The sequence below is a fragment of the Gadus morhua genome, chromosome 22, assembly GCF_902167405.1.
Source record: "Gadus morhua chromosome 22, gadMor3.0, whole genome shotgun sequence".
NCBI lineage: Eukaryota > Metazoa > Chordata > Actinopteri > Gadiformes > Gadidae > Gadus > Gadus morhua.
This window is the reverse complement of record NC_044069.1, coordinates 3,822,424-3,844,923: the sequence shown is the minus strand read 5'-3', so window position 1 is coordinate 3,844,923 and position 22,500 is coordinate 3,822,424. Positions and strand designations below refer to the sequence as shown.

Sequence of the window (22,500 nt, the reverse complement as noted above, 5' to 3'; positions counted from 1 at the left end):
TGCAGTCGTATTAAACAAGGCGTTGAAAGATGGTGCGATCTACGAGAGAGACGCAGAGTAACTGTCCTTATGGCCCCTCCCCCTGTCATATGGCCTCGCCCCCTATCACATGGCTCCGCCGCCTGGCGTCCAGGTAATGTAGGAACCTTCAGTTTGATCTTATTGACGTCCAAACATCTCACTGTAGCCCACAGCACTGGCTGAACAGACCTTCAACTGAACACAACCTGCTGCCTCTTCTTAATCATTACAGATGACATGAATAATAATCTATTATTTAAATAATTGTTACAATGTTTACTATTACAAGTATATTTGTGAATTTCTGTATTAGATTACGGCATTTTAACTATCTTCACATTGCCATCATTGGAATGATAATAATTAATATAATATAATAATATAATTATTGAATTTCATAACAATATATTGATAGCAATGATAATAATTATATTATTGTGTGTCTGCGTGTGTATATGTGTGTGTGCACGTGCATGATGATTCTCCAAGAAGTTAAAAATAAAATAACTTTGAGTGTTAACATAATATTTTGGATTAAAAGTAGGCTTAAAGTACACATCGGATTCCTTCCTAACTGAAGTTTAATGTTTGGTTCTGATAATAGACTGGTTTCGTTTTCACAGTTGAACCCAGAATAAATGTTCTTATATTAGTTTAAATACTCACAGTAAAAGCTGAATCACGTTGTGGATTATCCTCTTTACAGAGGCTAATCAAATGATTTTCAACAAAATTAGGGAATGTAACAATGTCTCTTCAGGGACCATGAACCAACCTTTTGGAAAGATAGTATTGAAAAGTAAAAAACTTTACTCAGTCTACCTGAGGACACACCGTGACCAAAGACCAACAGCAGCAGCCCCGTTAGCGCCTTCATATCGATGTATTCAGAAGAACAGCTCGATGAGATTATCCACAGAGACGTGACTCCGACTCGAGCATCAGACGCACTGACCAGGAAACCTGCGAACAAGAGACGGAGGGAGAGGGAGAGGCCGGTCTGGACCAATAGGAATTCAATACGGCTGCGACGTCATTGGTTTCCAGGAGAACTTCAAAGTGAAACAAACTAAACACATATGTTTGTTAGTGTGTGTTTGTGTGTTTTTATTGGCTTGTGTGTGTGTGTGTGTGTGTGTGTGTGTGTGTGTGTGTGTGTGTGTGTGTGTGTGTGTGTGTGTGTGTAGTTGTGTGTGTGTGTGTGTCTGTGTGTGTGTGTGTGTGTATGTAGTTGTGTGTGTGTGTGTGTGGGTGTGTGTGTGTGTTTGTGTGTGTGTGTGTGTGTGTGTGTGTGTGTGTGTGTGTGTGTGTGTGGCTGTGTGTGTGTGTGTGTGTGTGTGTGTGTGTGTGACTGTCAATCGTTTTCAGGAGAACTTCAAAGTGAAACTAATTTAACACACACCCACACACAGACACACCAAACACCAAACACACACACACACACACACACACACACACACACACGCACGCACAAACACACTGTAACTGCGATCAAGCTTCGTGTGACCCTGAAATAATTGTTCTGACAACATCATAGTCAGCTGTATAATGTTCAGCTATACATAATGTTCACTTATAAATAATGTTCAGAAAAATAGAATGTTCAGATATACATTATATCCAGCAAAGTGTTTAGCTATATCTAATCTTTATCTATATAATGTTTGGATATATATAGTTCAGTGTTTGTACGTAAGTGTTGTTGAGGTGTGTGTTTGTGACGTGTATGCGAAAAAATAAATAAAAAATAAATCAGCTACGATTTGTTCAGGTGCCACTGATAAACCCGTTGTGTTTTATTAAAATAGTTTCAAAAAGTAACTGGAGGGGATATCTACCCCACACAACACATATATCGTCATAGTGGGTTCCGTAATGACACTGAGACGGTCCACAGGCATGTACGGCGTCGTACAGGTTCAAACCAACGGGCAGACAGTAGTTTGGCTCCATGCGGTATAACTCAGCCCCAAAAACCCCACTCCATTGGCTGACACAGGCGCCTTCACGCCAGCGGACAACGTCTAGCTCAGGGCATACATTTTCACGGAATTGCATCCAATCATCAGAAAGCATACGCAGTACACAATAGCTGATCTTTGTGACAGGGTTCAGATGACCCGTGTTGTAGCAATGTTCACAACAATGATAAAAGCAACCTGCAAATTCCTAGGCTGCGTGTGTCCTCGGGGCATATCCGTCTAGGAAGAATGGTCCATAATGAACCTCACCATGATTGAGAGCATGGTGAATCCCCACAATCCAAACCCAAACTCCAGGCAGGTTGTCAGCCCAACATCTAACCCAGAGTGCCCCTCCATTTAAATAAATAAATGTCAGTTAAGTTACTATCTTTTGGTGAATAAGGGAACAAAAGGGTGATTTAGCTCACGGCTCACTGATGAAAGCCCTTGCATATGCAATGATATGAATTCTAAGAACTGGGTTTAGGTGGTTCCCCAAATGCGTAAGAGACTGCAAAAATTGCAAAGCAAACAATTTCTGTTCCCTCTTTCTTCATTTGTCACGTGAAGTCGTTCCCCATTTGGTAATTCTTTCCCATTATTGACAGATTTGTTCTCAATCATCATCAACCTGTTGATTCGGTGTCCCCATACAGAAAATAGGTGGAATCAAGATGCTTATTATATTTAATTAATCTATTTGTTTATTTCCTTGTTCTCAAATTCCGAGTTGGTTGGTTGACACTTCATGAAGACCAAAGCCTTACAGAGAGTGCAACGCACACCTACTCACTGTCAGTCAGTCAGTCAGTCAGTCAGTCAGTCAGTCAGTCAGTCAGTCAGTCAGTCAGACAGACAGACAGACAGACAGACAGACCGTACGACAGGCACACGCACACTTGTGTATCAGGACGCTAGTGGAGGAAGATCATAAGAAATATATACTCTACCCACACTAACGCTGGTCAGGGCTGTGGATCACACACACACACACACACACACACACACACACACACACACACACACACACACACACACACACACACACACACACACACACACACACACACACAGCACTGTAAAATGCTCAACAAGTCAAATGCATTCATAAGGCACATTTTTATAAAGCGCACTGTGGAGGTGGGGCGGCGTCTGGCCTGCAGGGGGAGTATGGAGCACCGGGTCTGCTGGGGTGATGGGGTCTGATTGCTGACAGGTGTCTGAAATCTGACCCAATCAGGAAGTGTGATTTATGTGCCTGCTGGTCTTTCAGTCGGGGGTTGAGAGAGAGAGAGAAGATGTGGTTATGTTATTGTTATGCCCACCGTTTTTGTAATGACTTGAATTACTAACCGTACGACTCGAAAAACAAATATGATGGCTGAATCCGTAACGAGATGTATTTTCTTATTTGTACCACGGTCATTTTATCGTAAATTAAACACTTGATTACATAGCTGCATTAATCTGGTCTCCCTTTTATGCTATGCAGTCTTTTTTGCGTGCAATACAAGGTACAGTTGTGGTGTTTGTTTTGAGGCTGGTTTTCTAAAGACCCTAAAGTGTCACAGTGACAGGACTAGGGGACTCAAACGCTTGACACAGGGAGGCAGAGACGGCGTGAAAGGCATAGACATCCTATACATAGACGCAGCATTGGCTGCTGGGACGCGAGAAATGCGACCGCCATCTTGAAGTGTGGACGGGGAGCTAGGGAGCGGCATAAAGTCCGAGGGGAGATTGGAACAGAGGATGTATTTCTGCTTGGGGAACAGTTTGGCATCGACAACCACCATTCGGACTTGTTATCATTGGTTGTGCCTGTGTTTCATAAGATAAGGTTGCAAGACATTACCAAACACGCCTCTCTTGAACTTCCGAAAGGAAGCACAAGAAAGAAGCTATGCAAAACAGTCCTCTTTCAGGGTTTTAATCCTATACAGATATTGATATTTTTATGCATGTATATATATATATTTTTTTCATTCACAATGCCTTGCATACACTACCTTGGTCAGTCTGCATTTACTCTCATTGCTTTTTATTGTATTTTGAACTTCCCTCCTAATTCACAATAATTGGTCCTAATGCCATAGATTTATTTTCCGTGATAATTGTTTTGTATTTTATTCTCTTATTGTTGAAACACTGTAAATGGTCAGTCTGCATTTAGACTGGCTGCTTTTTATTGTACTTTGAATTTCACTCGTTCTGGTCTGATCATTTTCCTGTATAAATTCCAACCAGCCAGTGTTGGTTGAATAGATAAGCAATTTTAATGCCTTTCATCATAAAACATTGACATTTGATACAAAATAAAGCTTTTGAAAATAACAAACAAAATCAAAAGATTAAGTCCTTTGTAGCTGGATTCCCCAGCTACTGAACTCCTTGGGAAAGGAGTTGTTCGGTCAAGGAATGTCTAGTTCAGGGGGGGGATATCCGGATATGTGTGTTTCAGTTTCTCTTACTACTACCCGGGTAGGTTAGTGTGTATCTGTATCTGTTGTCTTATCTGTAATGAATGGATCTTCACAATCGTCCGTGGCGGTGTTCATGGCTGGCCACGCCGTGTCCAAACCATCCACAGTGCTATTGGGCAAAGCTCGCCATCGTAGATTCAATCTTCCTTGGATCAAACAAAAAAAACAATATAACAATATGAACAATATAATTCACGTTAGTTATCTTGTATTTTCACTATTCAGGTCCTAATAAAACAACAACTTACTAATGCCATCGAAATATTATGCTTAATATGCTTAATACCTGCCGTCTGTCCAGTGTTACGGTTCAAGGTGACCCCCTGGAAACGGGGTGCTCACGTGTAATTTCCTGTAACTGGAATTATGTTGAGCGCTCCCTACTGGAGAATTCATGCAATTGCATCTTTAAATAATAAAGGGTTTAGCTGCCCTATATTCCATATGGGTTACACCCTCCCCCCTTGACTCTGAGTCCCTTCATGCTCTTATCGGTAGACTACAGGGGAGATGTCGTAGTCACCAATGGCATCAATGACTTTATTAAACCTCTCTAAGAGACTTTGTGCAAAGGAGATTACGGGTTTCCCCATCTGGATATACTGGAAGCGCTCAGGTGGTTGGCGCGACCTTCCAGATGTTCGTGTGGCGATGTTTTGATCATTTGTCTCTCCATCTGTGATATTTCCACTTTCTTTGTTTTTGTCATCGGTATCACCGGTTGGTTTGTGGTTCAGCTGCTGGGTTTCAGCAGTTTCTCCATTTCCATCATCCTCAGCCATGGCTGGAGTTCCATTTGTCATATCCGGTAAAGTTACATTCTCTTCAGCAGAGAGTTGCTCATCCGTGATATCTGGTTCACCCCCTTGAACCAACTCAGGGACTGTTTCAACAGCTTCTGCCGGCAATACTGGGGAACTGCCTGCACAGGATTCACCCTGGGGCTGGGGGGTCAAGGAAGGAATAATATGAATGCTAAAGATATTAAAACACAATTGATTAGGCCTAGGCCGACATATGCTATATCAGTCCAAATCCTGAACGCACTGTGCATACATTTTTTCACGGCATTTCCCCCCCTGAAATAATTCCATATTATAATAATCCCAAATAGTTTACGTGACAACTACATTTATCTTAATGCGCTGATTTCTGAAACATACTTTGCGAAGCAAAGAGTCGCCTTCATCAGATTCCGCATAAGGTTTCATTGATTTGCTCTCTAGTCTACAATATTTGTAGACATTAAAAATGCAACGTCCCATTTTATTTTATTTTTTTATTTATTATACAGGAAAGTAAAAAGATACAATTTAAAACGGGCCTGTCTCAGTAAAATAGCTGATTTCCAGCAGGTTCCTGTTCTGCAGCACATACAACATGTAACAGGGACAAGGCACATCACACGTCACATTTACAATACAACACATAACAGGGACATAGCACGTCAGACATCAGTAGGACAATCATATAGACAGCAGACTGAGTACAGACAATGATTTATATAAGTCAGTATTCGCAAGTGTATGTGTTAAGGCGTAACAGTTTATAAGCTTTTTTGAACTGTGTGATGGATTGTAAAGCTCTAATGTGATGGGGAATGCCATTCCAGACTGTGGTGATGGTATGGGTGAAGGACCTCTGCCCATAGCCGTTATTGCCTGCGGGCACTGGGTGGAGGGCCATGGAGACAGATCTAGTGACTCGCACTTGGGGCGTGTTATGTGTTGGTAAGAGGGAGATGAGTGTTTGTGAGGTGCTGTGTTGGAGTTGAAAATAAAATGTGATAGCATGACTGTAAACACAATTTTGAAAGGACAGAGCGTGTGATTGAGTGAGTGCAGTGCAGTGGTGTGTCCGTTTTGGAAGATTTTTGTGGATCTTTAAAGCTCGGTTGTATAGTCGTGCGATGGGTTCAGTGACTTCCTTGGTGGTGAGAGACCATATTGGTAAACAGTAGGAGATGGTTGAGAAGACAATCGCATGCAGGTAGGTTTTGGAAACAGTAGAGGATAAGTATGGTCTAATCTTTTTATATACATATAGTTTCTGATTTAACTTTTAGTTAACTTGGAGGTGTGTTCACGGTAAGTGAGGTGTGAGTCAAGTAACACACCCAGATACTTATATGTTTTGGCGATGATAAGATTTTGATTTGAAAAGATGATGGGACTGGTAAAGGACAGATGATTTCTGGATGAATGGAAATACATGCATTTGGTGATTGTCATTTAACCATTTATGCAAAGATTGAAGATCAGAGGACAGTTTGGAGTTTATGGATTCAGGGTTCGAGTCGGACAGAAAGAGCACAGTGTCCTCAGCATACATTAGGCATTTCGAGTAGTTGCACACTTGTGGGAGATCATTAATGTATAAAAGAAAGCAAAGGCCCAAGGATACTTCCTTGAGGAACACCCATGCCACACCCTAAAGGTTGAGATGTTGCACAAACGCTTTACGAAAATCAATGAAAATTGCTCCAGTGGTGTGTCTTCTATTTAAAGAGTTTCGAATTTCCTCAGTTAAAAGTAGTAGAGCTGACGTAGTGGACCGCTTTGCATGGAAACCATGTTGGCATTCACTTAGCCTGTTGTTGCTTTCAAGATAGAAGCTTAATTGATTGTAGAAGGTTTTTTCAAGTAGCTTAGATATTGTTAGGAGTATGGCTATAGGTCTATAGTTAGAGACCAAACAAGGGTTGTCAGCTGAAAATAGACAGCCTAATACAAAGGTTGATTAAGTGGTGGAAAAGAGGTATGAGGCTGTTAGCATGAGTCTTCAAAAACATAGTGTTTAAGCCATAACTATCACGACTGTGGGAGTCTTTTTAGAGCGTTTACATTCTTCATCAGATCGTCTTGTGTGATTTCAAAGAAAGAAATCATATCAGTTGTTGAGGATGGGGGAGATATGGAATGAGAGGTAGTGGGAAAGACAGATTCTAATCCTTGAACTGATAACATGAAGTATTCGTTGAAGGCATTTGCAATCTTTTCAGAGTCTGAGATAAGACTACCATGTAGAGAAATCTGCAGATTTGGCCTTTTTTTTTTCATTGTCTCCGGTGATGACTTTAAGAGTCTGCTATAGAGACTTTGGATTGGGTGATTTGCTGTTGGAAATATATTGTATTTGCCTTGCGTAGTTCTTTGATTTCTTATTTTTATGAAGTCATTTTTGCTCTCAGGTGTTCGATGTAATCTAAATAGTTTGAGAGATTTCTGTTTAAGGAGTTTGAGTATCTGAGAGTTTAACCAGGGTAATTTAACCTGCCGAGGGCGTACCTTACCAACAGAGGTATATTTGTTTTGTCATCTCATCTCATCTCTCATATCATCTTCGTCCGTTTATCCGGGGTCGGGTCCCGGTGGGAGCAGCTCAAGCAGGGGGCTCCAGACTTCCCTTTCCCGGGCCACATTGACCAGCTCTGACGGGGGGATCCCGAGGCGTTCCCAGGCCAGTGTTGAGATATAATCTCTCCACCTAGTCCTGGGTCTTCCCCGAGGTCTCCTCCCCACTGGACGTGCCTGAAACACCTCCCAATGGAGGCGCCCAGTGGGCATCCTTACCAGATACCCGAACCACCTCAGCTGACTCCTTTCCAAGTAAAGGAGCAGCGGCTCTAATCCGAGTTCCTCACGGATGGCTGAGCTTCTCAACCTATCCCTAAGGGAGACGCCAGCCACCCTTCTGAGAAAACTCATCTCGGCCGCTTGTACCCACGATCTCGTCCTTTCGGTCATCACCCAACCCTCATGACCATAGGTGAGGATAGGAACGAAGATCGACCGGTAGATTGAGAGCTTTGCCTTGCGGCTCAGCTCTCTTTTCGTAAAAACGGTGCGGTAAAACGAACGCAATACCGCCCCCGCTGCTCCGATTCTCCGGCCAATCTCACGCTCCATAGTACCCTCACTCGCGAACAAGACCCCGAAGTACTTGAACTCATTCACTTGGGCTAAGGACAAATTTCCTACCCGGAGTAAGCAATCCACCGGTTTCCTGCTAAGAGTCATGGCCTCAGATTTAGCGGTGCTGATCCTCATCCCAGCCGCTTCACACTCGGCCGCCAGCCGATCCAGTGAGTGCTGAAGGTCACAGGCCGATGATGATCCAATGAGGACCACATCTTCTGCAAAAAGCAGTGACGAGATCCTCAGACCACCGAACTGCAACCCCTCCCCACCATGACTACGCCTCGATATCCTGTCCATGTATATCACAAACAGGATTGGTGACAAGGCGCAGCCCTGGCGGAGACCAGCACCCACTGAGAACGAAACTGACTGGCTGCCGAGGACGCAAATGTATTTTTATTTATTTTTTAAAACAACCTCTTGCCTACAGAGCAAGCGTCTATCGATTGGGCCACGGCCACGGTGACCACACTGTTGGAACTGGATTTACTAATATATATCGATATGACGCTACAACTAACAACAAATGAGAGGAGAACTCCTCAAAGCAGATCTGTGCTGAACTGATTTGGTCTGCTTCTCTTGTTCAGCGATTGGGCGCAAACACTTCAAATGCATTGGCTGAGAGAAAAGAAGGGCGGAGATTATTAGCATACTAGAGAGACGCCGTATTTTACGGCGTTGTGAGGTGCACAAAAGCGCCGTATTTTACGCGCGGTTTGATGTTCAAAACGGCGCTTTTTACGCGCGCTCTTGAAAGGCTCAATTGCGGCGTAAAAAGCGGCGCTTTTTTGCGCATGACGGCGTAAAATACGGCGTTTTTCTACATTTTACGGCGTTTTTTACGGCGTAATGAAGGTGATACGCGTCTAAATGAGGCCGTTTTCTGGCGGGGATGGTTGCCATAACAACGCAGAGGCTCCTCCTCTCTGCTGCCGGCGCTCCAGCGCAACACACACACACATACACACACACACACACATACACACACACACATGCACGCACGCAGCACCGTGCGACTAATAAACAGTTATATAACCGGGGCTAATTAAACACAGGGTCTGTGCTTAGGATGTCTGGGTTCAGGGTCTGCGTTCAGGGCCTAATCGACCAGGTAAACGCGCGTCCTGCCGTCCTCCGAGCTCCAGGAAACGCACCAAGTTCCAGGTGGTTATGGGGGGTTTACACCTACCCGATAGTGGATCCCGATTGTGCCCGATGGCTTAATCAGCAGCTATCGTTATAACATCGGCAAATAGCGTGGTTGCATCGGGAAACACCGTTACTCTTCCCGGGAACATCGTTAGACAAAGGGAAGAAACGGGAAGAAATGCTCAATGATCGGGCAACATCGGCAAAGAACGAACATGTTTGTTAATTTTGGGTCTATCGGGGTAGAATCGGTTACCAGGTGTTGCTATGGGCTAATCGGCTATAATCGGGAATAGAACGGGAGTATAACGTAAGACATCGCAAGTCGTTCGGGAATTTTCCTGGGCACATCGGCTATATTCGTTAATCTTCCGCGCTTTATCGTGTTTTATCGTCTTTATATCGGCAACCTCAACACACGAAAGACCCTCGAGAACCCTCGACAAATAACGATTTTGAGTGACCAGATTGCGTTAAGGATCGACCCTCAATCTGCCACTTGGGTATAAATAGGGGGTGATGGATGGATGTCCTACTTTTATAATGTCAGGGGTACTTCGCCCATTTAGAACCGGCGTTCTATTATTATAAAATCGCTATTGTAATATAAATAAATATATAAATAAATATCAGTCTAAACCAGTCTCCCCTTTGCCTTCTACAGAAATGACGCCAAACGCGTCATTTGACGTGTTTGGCGTCATTCGAAATGACGTCAAATGACGCCAAACGCACTTCGGGTGTCTTCCCTGGCATAAATCGTTATGTTATCTTTATAACATCGGGTATGTGTAAATGCTACCCCGATAAATTGACCCGATCATACATTTTTAGCCCGATGTCACCCGAATCACCCCGACTTCCACATCGGTGGTCCATCGGCCATTAGCGGCCATTAGCGGGATGGGGTAAACGGGGCATTAATATTTAGCTCAGACGTCGGTCACTCAATACATTCATGATCCAAAATCTGACCGCAGCTGACCTCAGATCTGGTGAACTGAGCTTTTATTTATTTCACTTCATATGTTTCGACCAATCCTGTTGCTGGAGGCAGAGTTATTTGCAGACAAACTAGACCAGCACATGAACATTTTACAATGTAAATACAGACATTCCTGTATAATTAAGGTGTATGACGGCTCCCTCTGCTGGACAACAGTCTCACACCAAACTACATTTTCCGTTTGAACCAACGTAGCTATAGTACATTGATGTGAGACGGGTTGGTGGATTGAACGTGTTGAAGTAGCAGAGAATGGCCTGCAGGGCAGTATGTACATTGTTAAATACATGAATAGGCTTGAATTTAGTAGTAATATGGAGGTTTCATATTTTTACAAAATGCATTATGTGCATGTATATTAAATGTATTGCAGGAGTTTAGCTTGACATTAACCAAGTTAAAGGACAATTAAATGAACCGCACCAAACATGTAGAAGTCAATGTGGGATTTTAATATATAAACAAAAACACATGACAGAAGTTTAATTTTGTAAAGAAAAGCAGAGGAAAACATTTTCCCAAATTAATCTTTTCAAAATGACACCACCATTCCGAAAGCAAGTGAAGAGGTTTGTGTAAAAGCAGTCCTCCCTGACCAGCTCTGTCCCTGACTCTAAACCCTGACTCTCAACCCTAACGCTGAACCCTCTGAGGGCAGGAAGACGCGCCTTCAGTGTAAAGGTTCGAACCACAGAGAAGGAAGAAAAGAGGAAGCAGTAGAGAGTAGTGAAGTAGTGAGGTTAGTGACAGACGTGAGAGAAAGACGTGTGGAAGCACACGGTTATATGTGGGGTCAAGAAGATCACTCCCACTGGAGGTCATTGATCCATTGAGCCTCGTCCTCATGGAGGACGAGGCTCAGATGAACTGAGGAGACGGGACCAGCAGGATGTCAGGATCAGGGCGGGTTTAGCTCAGGTGTATCTACCCCCGACCAAACAGGATCAGGCGAGGTTCAGCTCAGGTGTGTCTGCCCGGACCAAACAAGGACATTGATTAGGTTCAATATTCAAAAGATACAACATTATCTGAACCAAAGAAAAGTCATTAAGGAGCAGGCAGGCTTTAGGGCGCCTTGCTCAAGGATGCATCACTGTATTCTGAGGACTTGAACCCGGCACCATTGGTTTGAGAGTTGAACCCTCAGCCCCCTACCTAGTCCACTATGTCCAGATAATGCAAACTTACGAGGAATCCTTGATGGTAGAGTCCTGGTCGTCCTCAGGATTTGCCTTCCAGATGTACGGCTTCTCCATCAGTCCACCAGATTCCTGGTCTGGTTATAAACGTAATTTGTCTCTAATGTAAGGTAACAAACACAGTAGTAGTTTGTCTCTATGTAAGGTAACAAACACAGGAGTAGTTTGTCTCTAATATCAGGTAACAAACACAGGAGTAGTTTGTCTCTAATGTAAGGTAACAAACACAGGAGTAGTTGGGCTGTAATGTAAAGTAACAAACACAGGAGTAGTTGGGCTCTAATGCAAGGTAACAAACACAGGAGTAGTTTGTCTCTAATATCAGGTAACAAACACAGGAGTAGTTGGGCTCTAATATCAGGTAACAAACACAGGAGTAGTTGGGCTCTAATGTAAGGTCAGAAACACGAGTAGTTGGGCTCTTATGGTTCGTAACAAAGTAGCAGCTGTAGTTAGTCTGGTAACCAACCACAATAGTATGCCGTAACTTGTACTGGACAAACTAATCCTGCGTTACAACAAGTCCATTCTGTTTATTTTATGCAAACTCACGAGGATCCTGGTTGGTAGAGTGATGTCATCCTCCAGAGTCTCAGCTCCTCCATTAGCTCTCCTCAGACAGAGTCCTGGTCTGGAACAAACAGCGGAAGTCTTGCTTCAACATATGGTAAAACAGATGTAGTCGTCTGGTATATATGGTACAAACACCGGTAGTTTGTGGTAGCAGTATTCTACGGTAATTGGCAGTGAGTGTGATGATCACTTCAGAGTCAAGCTCCATCTACCCCACGACAGACGTCCTTCACCAGGCAGGGCCTCCCCCAGCTCCTCCACCAGGCAGGGCCTCCATCAGCTCCTACAGCCATGGATTCCTGGTCTGGTTACAAACAGTTGGTCTCAGCAGTAAATCACCTGGGGACGCAACACACCCCACCTCCTGCATCTGAGGTTCACTTATAAAATGGAAGACAAATTTAAACATATTTAAACACTTAAATTAGACAACGTCTGCAGATTGTCGCATTCAGCAAATCATCCACTACGGTCGTAGCAGCACTCGTAACAATAATGGCTCATATGACTCTTGCATATCCCCCGTATGAATTAACTCCAATCACAGCTTGGCACTGATTTAAAATCATAAGATGATCAAAACCAGACCTAAACTACCGTGGATTTTAGTGTTTCAGATGAGCTTGGTGATGGTTACCCTCTGGTCCGGTGCTGCAGGTCCCCATCTCCAGCCTCAGTCTCCGGTCCATCCTGGCGCCACAAGCCTCCGGTCCCCAGCCTCTCAGCCTCACCTTTCAGCTACAGCAGCAGGTTTATACCAGCATTTTCCCAACAATAAACTTAATTGACTCATCCGATACACAATTAATTGAACTACTATTTTATAACTCGAGGCTAGAAAAGACTTGAGACCAGACATGAGCATCCCATTTTTGGGAATGAAGACAGAGCAGTCCACAAGTTTAAAGAAGTGGTCCAGGCCATGCATTGAAACTGACCTAAGAAGACTCTACTCACACACCAGAGCACTGACCTGTTCTGGAGGACTTCTGACAGGAGGTGGAGGTCTGGCTCTGGGTGAGGAGGTGGAGGTCTTGCTCTGGGTGAGGAGGCAGACAACTTGGGACAAACTACATGTTACCTTTTTAACCTTGTACAGTTCTAGAGTATCTTCTACTGAAACTGTACTGGAAGGACCGCCATTATTTTAGCTTTGATATTATCCAGTTGGTAACTCTGCACCAAAGTCGTTGTTTAACGTCAATTCATTGGGTAGGGTTTAACTGCTGTGGCAATTAATGACAGCAGATATTTAGAATGTACAAAAGCTGAAGTAACAAAGAACACTAAGCAGTATCGATATTAAATCAAATATACTCAGCCATATTTAGGTGCTGGGTTCCGTTGAAGAAATGTCAAATTGTCTTCCACCTTCAAATGATTTTCAGCCTTCACTAATGTAAAAAAATGGGCCCGCAAGTAGAACGCCGTTTTGTACGCAGTGCGAGTCCCGTCACGTCAACACTCAGAACCGTCCACGGCGGGAAGCACAAACCGTCCGACTGGAATCCGAACATTCCGGCCGGAACCAACCAAAGAAAAAACAGAACCAGCGCCTCACCTTGAGCTGAACGGAGGAAGATCCTGAAGTCCAGCGATGGTCTTCATTAAAATACAGCCAACAGATTTACCTTGATGTGATATGTTTGTTGCTGTTGGTCATTACTACTATTCAGTGTACCTTTACATTATGATGCACCCAGTGTGTACAAATTATATCACTCAAAACCATACGAAGAACCAAACTACCATGTACGTCCCACAACAACTTTAAACCTAAAATCATTCAATCCAAAACTGTGTCTACATTTTACAATTATCTAGATTATTCAGGGTACAAACCATACAGAGCAAATCTAAATGCTGCGCTCACAGAGAGCCGACCATAGCCCTGCAATGTCACCCTGACCGCCTCATCACCAACAGCAAATCATGCCAGCCAGCCAACACATGTACAGGTCCAGTGACTCTTGAGATGTGGGCATCTGAGTGAAAGGACTGCCCATATTCAAAAGAAACCCAATTCCTGAACTATCCAACCATCTTCATGGTTTAAAGATTTACAGACTTGACATGCCATTGTGTTCTAATCACCTTTGTCTGCTCCCTCGTTACTTATAAAACTACATCTCCATCACTAGAGTGTTGCATCCTACTCATGGGGATGTGGTCTGAGTGAGCAGAGATGCATGCTGGGATACAGTGCTGTCTGAAGTCTTCAGTTCTATAGACACGCCCCTCAGGAGAAACCAAGTGTTTGAGAATCTGTCGTGACATCAGTTACATGAGCTGGAATATCCTTCTAGATGGCGCCAGGATTCTCAGAGGAGAAAGGCCAAGAGGAAGATGTGAGGGTTCTTCCTCTCAGCCAGTGGAACATAACAACGGTCTTCATCAGAGTACCATGGAACACTTTGAAACATTCTACTCCTTACACCTTGAATCCCTAGTGAAGGTTTCCTTACCGCCTCAGCTGAAGAGCACAACTTCAGCTCGAAGAGCACAACTGCAGCTCGAAGAGCGCACTAGTTGGACTTCCCAGATTGGTTCTGATTTAAGGGAACCAATCGTTCAGCTAGTCCTGTCCGAAACAAATACAGTACAGCCTGAGAAGACGTGCAACGGAGAGCAAGACAATATCCACAGGGCTCTCCATCAATCCAGCCAGGTAGGAAGAGCCGTCTCATTACAGGTCTGAAGGTCATCTTCAATACCAATTTAGGTCCCTTTCCAACTTCAGACTCTCCTTGTGGAATGCCTTTAGGTGTCCATCCTCCATTGATCCTGATTGGTGTAGTCCTGGTTTGAAGTCACTGATCTGAACACGCCGCTTGCATCCTTTTACACTTGAGTTGGATACTCTCCTTCCTGCCCAGTGTGTTGGATCTCGCTCCGGAGCGTCGCTCAGGGCTCTTCATGTCTACTGGAGGCCCTCAAGTAAACGTGTGGCCGTCCATCAGGTATGATTTATTTGACCATTCCAATATCCCAAGCCAAATCACAAAGACCCCCGTATGAACATTAGCACTGTCAAAGCAAGCCGGACACACACACACACAGAACCCGCACGTAGAACCCCATGCCAGGTGGAACCAAACACACGTAGAACCCCATGCCAGGTGTGTGTGGGAGACACACACAGTAGAACCCAAGCAATGCTCAAAAATCATCCATCTCATGTCAAAACCAAACACACACACACCACTGAGCCATAAAAGGCCAAACAATCATGCAGGGTAAAAACCTCATGCCAAATAACATTCCATCATCCACCCCCAGCTCTTCAGTCAGGGCACCCAGAACAGAACAACCAATGTCTCCAGAGACGTAAATTATGTACAACATTCTTCAGTGGCGTCCCACATTAGTGATGGATTATGCTTGGCGTCTCCAAAATGTGTCCCAGGTTTATTCAATGTCTCTGAAGTCATGTCTTTGTAGTCCAGTGGTTTCCTGAATGGCCTTCACAGATGCAAACGGTGCAGCTTTAGTCAGCCTGAGGACAGGAAGGAGGTCATCTGTTCAGAACACCACCCAGTGGAGGGGGGTGGCTCTTGAGGAGCAGGATCCATCTGGGGATGGCCCCAAATAAGCCCTTCTTGGAAATGAAACTGTTCCTGAGGAGTCACGATGCCTGGAGGGGACTGTTGAATGTGTTCCATGGTTCTCTGTGTCAGACTGAAGTTGTGTTTTAGTCGTTGAGATGAGGAGCCCCCTCATCTCCCCTTGGTGTTTCTCCTTCTGAATCCCTGTCTCCTGTCAACACTCGGTTTCCCCTGAGGGGGCGTGTCTACAGACCTGTAGACTTGAGACAGCTCTGTATCCCAGTATGCACCTCTGCTCACTCAGACCCCACCCTCAACAGTAAAGCAACACTCGTATGATGAAGATGCAGAGCTCAGGAGAGTAGCTGGAAAGAAGACTGAAGATATCAGAACCCAACCCATTACTCCAGCTTACAACAATAACTTAGAGCCTGTAACAATTTTAACTAATCATTAAAACCAACATAAACCAAACACCCAAGTAACCCATGAACCAATAAAACATCCTTACTACTCAGATCAACCTTCAGGTAACGGGTTAACTCACCAGGAAGCCAAAATACATCAATGTGCCCAAGAGTAATGAGAAACTTATGACTTACAGTTTGCAGTTCATCTTAATGGTTAAGTTGGGATACTCACAGAACTGCAGTTAAATATCCATGATATACCTTTGAAGGAAGGAACAGTTTACTCATGGTCACCATACTTGGGCCCTGTCCCACAGTTCAACATCTACCATCTCCATTAAATAAGATAAATGAAAGACAATACAAATTCCGGGATTTTGGGATCATCCAACTTTTAAATAATGATTAAGATAATTAAGTAATCCAGCTTTTTAATATACGTTATACTAATTATTTGACTGTCATTAGTCAAGAGTGATTTACCTCTTACTTTGACAAGATTGAATGCATAGTCTCTAAAATGTTACTTTCAGGTAGAATCATTATTTAAATTTCAAATGAGTTAAACCACCACAATCCCCGATTTCCTTCAGACATTATCAGTGATTTATATTCAACATACAAGTCACAAGTCACACAATTCTACTCACATCAGGTTCAGATCAGATGAGATGCTCCTCTTTACTTCAAAAAATCTTTAACCCGTGAAACAGGAAGAGATGTCAAATAAGTCACAACAGACCTCAACAAAACAGTACACACACGTTCTGGTTTCTGGGAACTGCCAAACAGTGGAGGACACCAAGGTACTGTCCGGTTCCCTCTTAAGTGAAACGCACCAGAAAACCACTTGGCAGGCGAGCTGCGGCAGGGGAGCTAATTAGTAAAACTCAACGCACGTGTGATCTTGCGTCCCTGTGTGTGTAGTGAGCGGATGTGGACAGCAGAGGGCGATGTTACCACACGAGAACATCTGCTCTCTGAGCGCTCTGCGAGATACCGTCTCCATTGCAGCCGTAACTTGGCAGCATCCTGAACGGCCATTTGAGGAGTGAGAAGGTAGCCTTCATCAAAGAGACCAGAGAGACTCATTCACTGGTTAAACTGGAGTCATCGCCTACCACCACACACGTTAACACACACACACACACACACACACACACACACACACACACACACACACACACACACACACACACACACACACACACACACACACACACACACACACACACACACACACACACACCAATACACCATGTAGATTCACACCATATGCACACACACACACCACAGATACACACATATAGATTCACACACAATATTGATACACACAACATATAGCTACAAACCATATGCAGACACACACGATAGATACAAACCATATATATACACGCACACACCATAGGTAGCCTATACACCATATAGATACACACACACCATAGACACACGCCATATAGATGCACACCATAAAGATCAACACACCAAATAGACACACACCAAAGATTAACTTAATATAGATACAAACTACATAGATACCCCCCCCCCACACACACACACACACACACACAAACAATAGATACACTCCATACAGTTCTGGTCACTAAATACTACTACTCCTTCTCTCTTCTCCTTCTCCCCTCTAATCCTTTTCTCCTCTCCTTCCTCCCTTCTCCGTCTCTCTTCCACACATATCACATTTTTATTGCCTCTAGTCAAGAGAATAGATTTGGGTGGGGATTTCTAAGTTTCATAAACATCCGGGGCTTAGCCCAGAGGGAAAATGAAAATGCTGGGCGCCAAATTCATTTGCTTTATTGTGCATGCAAACTTTTTCATAATGCTTTATCTAAATAAACGAATTACGCGGTTTATTATAGCTTTAAATATCTACCTGACTGCTATGCTGCTTGTCCCCAAACATATAAAGTTCCATTCAATTTATTGCAGAGTATAATGATTACAAGTGAGGCAGACCTTACAGACATATACACACACACACACACACGCACGGATCTGACTGGGAATAGGATAGGTATGGAAGTAAATCTGTGCCATCGGATTTTGAAAATAAAAAGCCATTGAATTCTAAGCACTGAATATGTATGCATTGAAATGAAGTATCTGGATTTTTTGCCTCTGAATTTAACTCAATAAATCATATTCAGCTTTATTTTTCAATGTTAAAAAATTTAACATTGAAAAGTGTGACCCTAGGGGGCGCTGTGGCCCCCTAGGGTTTCCTGCAAAATGTTCAGCAAAATGCACATGAAGTCAAAACATCCCCAAGCTTAAAACCTAACGTTTGTATCGTCATCGTCATTAAATAACATCCGAGGCTTTAGCCCTGAATAAAACAGCATAGTGACGCCACTGACCTCATCCACCATCCTAACCGCAACAAACTCTGGGGACGTTGAGAGTCCAGACGACGCCATGTAGGAAATCCTCATATCAGACAGACGGACAGACGGACGGATGGACGGACGGACAGACGGACGGACGGACGGACGGACGTGATAACGTGACGCCTCGTCAGTGATGACGCTCAGGCTTACGCGTGTTCCCGACAGCGACCGTTCATGTGCACTGCGTTGGGCATCGAAATCTTCTTCACAGCAGGTTTTTTTTATCCGATAAAAAGCAGTCAGAACTAAACAGAACTTAGTAGGATCAGTTTCAAGTTCGAACGCCTTTATTTCCTTGTAGCCTATCACCTACTAGCTTTTATTTATGAGAAGCACATCGTATTGCCACTGTGTGGAAGGCTACACATGCCCTTATCCGGAGCTGGTTTACCAGTACACAACGTTTAAAACGGAGCAAAGTCGATGCCAACAGACGGTTACAACGTCAATCTATAGTAAAGAATGTGATATGATGGTTGATTCCTTTATATTGAGTAAAACTTTCCTGTTCCGTCATGTTCATGAGCGTCACTAGTAAACCATACGTCATCAACTGGGCAAGTCTTGGGCAAATCTGGCCCCAGTTGCTGAACGGAAGCAGAATCATAAGAGCGGCATGAGGTGTCGTTCACGAGAACTTTCCGACATCGCGAAAATGATTTCCCCATAATTCCCAGCGATGTGAACGCGCCATAATACTGTACATCCCAGCAAACAGACAGGTATATGGCCCCTCCCCCTGTCCTATGGCTCCGCCCCCTGGCCGTACAGGTAATGTGGGACCCTTTCGTTTATCTAAAAACATACAACAACTTAATTATTAATTATTTTGATTCTAAATTCAACAGGAAATTGGCGGGAACCCTCAGGTTGGATTTGTTTGTACAACCTACTAATGGTTAAACAAGAAGAGTGGAAATGGGATTAAAAGTATATTTAAACAGAATCACTCCAAACTGAAGTTTAATGTTTAGTAGCGATAATAGATTATATTTATTTGATTCATGAACAACTTCATCAAATGAATATTCAAAGTAAATGATTAATCATGTTATGGATTAATTGGTCGCATTTGGGATGATAAGCGAATGGTTTTCAGTTTTACAAGGAAATCAACTCAATGTCTTCTATTCAGGGACCAGAAACAAACCTTTTGAAACGTTTAAATAAAACTATTGAATAATAGTACACTATTGATTAATAGTCAACTATGGAATAATAGTTTTGAACAGGAAAAACTGTCATCAGTCATATCTGAGGACACACCGTGACCAAAGACCAACAGCAGCAGCCCCGTTAGCGCCTTCATATCGATGTATTCAGAAGAACAGCTCGATGAGATTATCCACAGAGACGTGACTCTGACTCCAACATCAGACGGACTGATGCTCACACACTGCTACAGCGACCAAAATTCATGTAACCCTTAATGAATTGTTCTTACAATATTATGTTCAGCTGGCTTTAATATATATTCAGCATTACATCATTTTCAACAATGTTCAGCTATACATAATGTTCATTTATACATAACGTTCAGAAAGATATTACGTTCAATTATATATAATGTTCAGCATATTTTTTAGCTATATCTAATCTTCATCCATATATATGTTTAGATGTATAAAGTTCAGCTAAATGTGTGTTGATATGTGTGTTTATGAATGTGTGTCTGTGAGTGTGTGTGTGTGTGTGTGTGTGTGTGTGTGTGTGTGTGTGTGTGTGTGCGTGTGCGTGTGCGTGTGTGTGTGCGTGTGTGTGTGTGTTTTGTCTTTCAGCATAAGACATCTGATATCAGGACGCTAGTGGAGGAAGATCATCAAAGATATGAACTCTGGTCACACAAAGCCCAATAACTTCACTAAATGAAAGGACCTAACCTATAAACAGCGTATATTGAGAATATTTTCAGATTTTTTGGGGGATTATATTGTCCAAATAACTCCAAACGAGAGTACAGCGATTTTTATATTTGGATGTATAAAAAAAACATTAATATTTAATCCAATTCCGATTTTTTTGTAAAAATACAAACAAAATTATTCATGCTAGAGCAGCCTAGCTCGATTGTGCTAGCTTATGTTGCGAGGTCGTGTTGCCATGGTTTCCAAGCATCAGTGAAAGATTACAGGTTTAAGCCAGTGAGTTAATCAAATCTATCACAAATACAGTGATCTAATTGATTCACAATTTTTACGGATAAATGGTTGTTATCAAGATAAAGTTAAGTATGAATGTTATTGTTATTAAGCAAATAGGCTATCTTTAGTTAGCTGAAGTCCCAAGCCTGTTTTTAAGGATTATAAATGAACTGCGATCCACTCCATCCTGGTTTAGGAAGCTGAACGTGATAAGCCTCTTCATGATTTAACTACAAACCAAAACAGCAAGAAAGTACAAGTCAGCATTAAACATTAAACACATTATCAATGTGATGTTGTACTGTTAATATATTACTGTGATGATGCACTGTTAACATATGACTGTTAATGTTAATCTATTAGTGTGATGACGTACTGTTAGAATATTACTGTGATGAAGTACTGTTCAAATATGATTGTTAATCTATTAAGGTATGGCCACACTGAACGCATTACGCACGTAACGCGCCTAGCCTGCCGCTTCATCATTGTGTGTCACAAAAATGGTTCAACGCACCTAACGCGCCTACGGAGCTAGATGAACCCGCCCAAAACTTATTGGCCCCCGCTCCTTTTCTTTTGCACCACAAACATGGCTAATGGTCAAGCTCAACGCTGATTGGCTATCGCGGCTAAGCGTCACTCGTAGGAGCGTAAAAAGAAAAAATGATTGAACTCCGCGAGTAGGTGCGTTGGGCGCGTTATTTAGGTGTAAAACGCCTAAATCTAACGCGCTTAACGCGCTCTTTTAGCGGGTGTAACGCATCTACACGCCTAAACCAATGGTTCCCGATGCAAAAATGCTGATTTTCTACGCCTCTAACGTGCGTAACAGGTTCAGTGTGGCCGTACCTTTACTGTGGTGAAGTACTGTTAATAGTTGTATTACTGTCGCTGTGATAAAGTAGACTGCAAATAAATATAACTGTAAACATATGACTCTGAATAAGTATTGTAAAGTGGTAAAGTACTGACTGTGGTCAGAGGTTGGGCCTCAGGAGCCGGATTCTGCCCCTCAGTGTTCTCAGAGCTGGTGTCAGAACCTGGGAAGTATCAGAATGGGAGGAGGTGAAGACATGGCTGAGTTAGATGTATCTAGATCTATAGAGCTGTATAGTCCAGTGAGCTAGATGTATCTAGATCTATAGAGCTGTATAGTCCAGTGAGCTAGATGTATCTAGATCTATAGAGCTGTATAGTCCAGTGAGCTAGATGTATCTAAATCTAAAGAGCTGTATAGTCCAGTGAGCTAGATGTATCTAGATCTATAGAGCTGTAAAGTCCAGTGAGCTAGATGTATCTAGATCTACAGAGCTGTATAACCCAGTGAGCTAGAAAAGTCACCAAGGTCTCTGTGTTGTATGTGGCGTTAATCATAAGAACAGAACTGCAGTAAACACTCATTTTAATCACCAACTGGTTTGTGATGCTTGTCTGAATCTAAGGATCAAGAGAAATGATTAGTGTTGCAACAGTGGTGAATATCCTGATGTTATTATACTTTCATATTCTTAATGCCACAACATCTCAGTGGACATTGGAGGAGGTTCATCATTCAGAGGTGGAGAGGTTTCTACCACCAGACCACCAGTGGGTGAAGACAACCAATCAGATCGTAGGAAGGGGACAGGAAGTAGGGGGAGGTGGAGATCAGGTGTCAGTCCTCTTGGAGAGTTTA

General features: G+C 43.1%; 2 protein-coding genes across 6 annotated transcripts in view; both read right to left on the bottom strand.

The window, feature by feature from the left end:
* Positions 1-1,082, bottom strand: part of LOC115535458 (major histocompatibility complex class I-related gene protein-like) — an 11,577-nt gene extending 10,495 nt beyond the window's left edge. For 2 of the 3 annotated variants that reach the window (XM_030346704.1, XM_030346703.1), the window contains exon 1: positions 844-1,004. In XM_030346704.1, the coding sequence (XP_030202564.1) occupies positions 844-898 (55 nt within the window). In that variant the 5' untranslated portion in view covers positions 899-1,004. Of the gene's footprint in view, positions 1-843 lie in introns of all 3 variants that reach the window. The other variant, XM_030346705.1, reaches the window with a different exon arrangement.
* Positions 1,083-20,129: 19,047 nt separating this feature from the next.
* Positions 20,130-22,500, bottom strand: part of LOC115535443 (major histocompatibility complex class I-related gene protein) — a 10,027-nt gene continuing 7,656 nt past the window's right edge. Inside the window, exons 6-7 of one of the 3 annotated variants that reach the window (XM_030346654.1) lie at positions 21,798-21,865; positions 20,130-21,060 (exon numbers count right to left, since the gene is read on the bottom strand). In XM_030346654.1, coding sequence (XP_030202514.1) covers positions 21,049-21,060; positions 21,798-21,865 — 80 coding nt within the window. In that variant the 3' untranslated portion in view covers positions 20,130-21,048. Of the gene's footprint in view, positions 21,061-21,451; positions 21,866-22,500 lie in introns of those variants that run through there. The other 2 variants (XM_030346653.1, XM_030346652.1) reach the window with 2 other exon arrangements.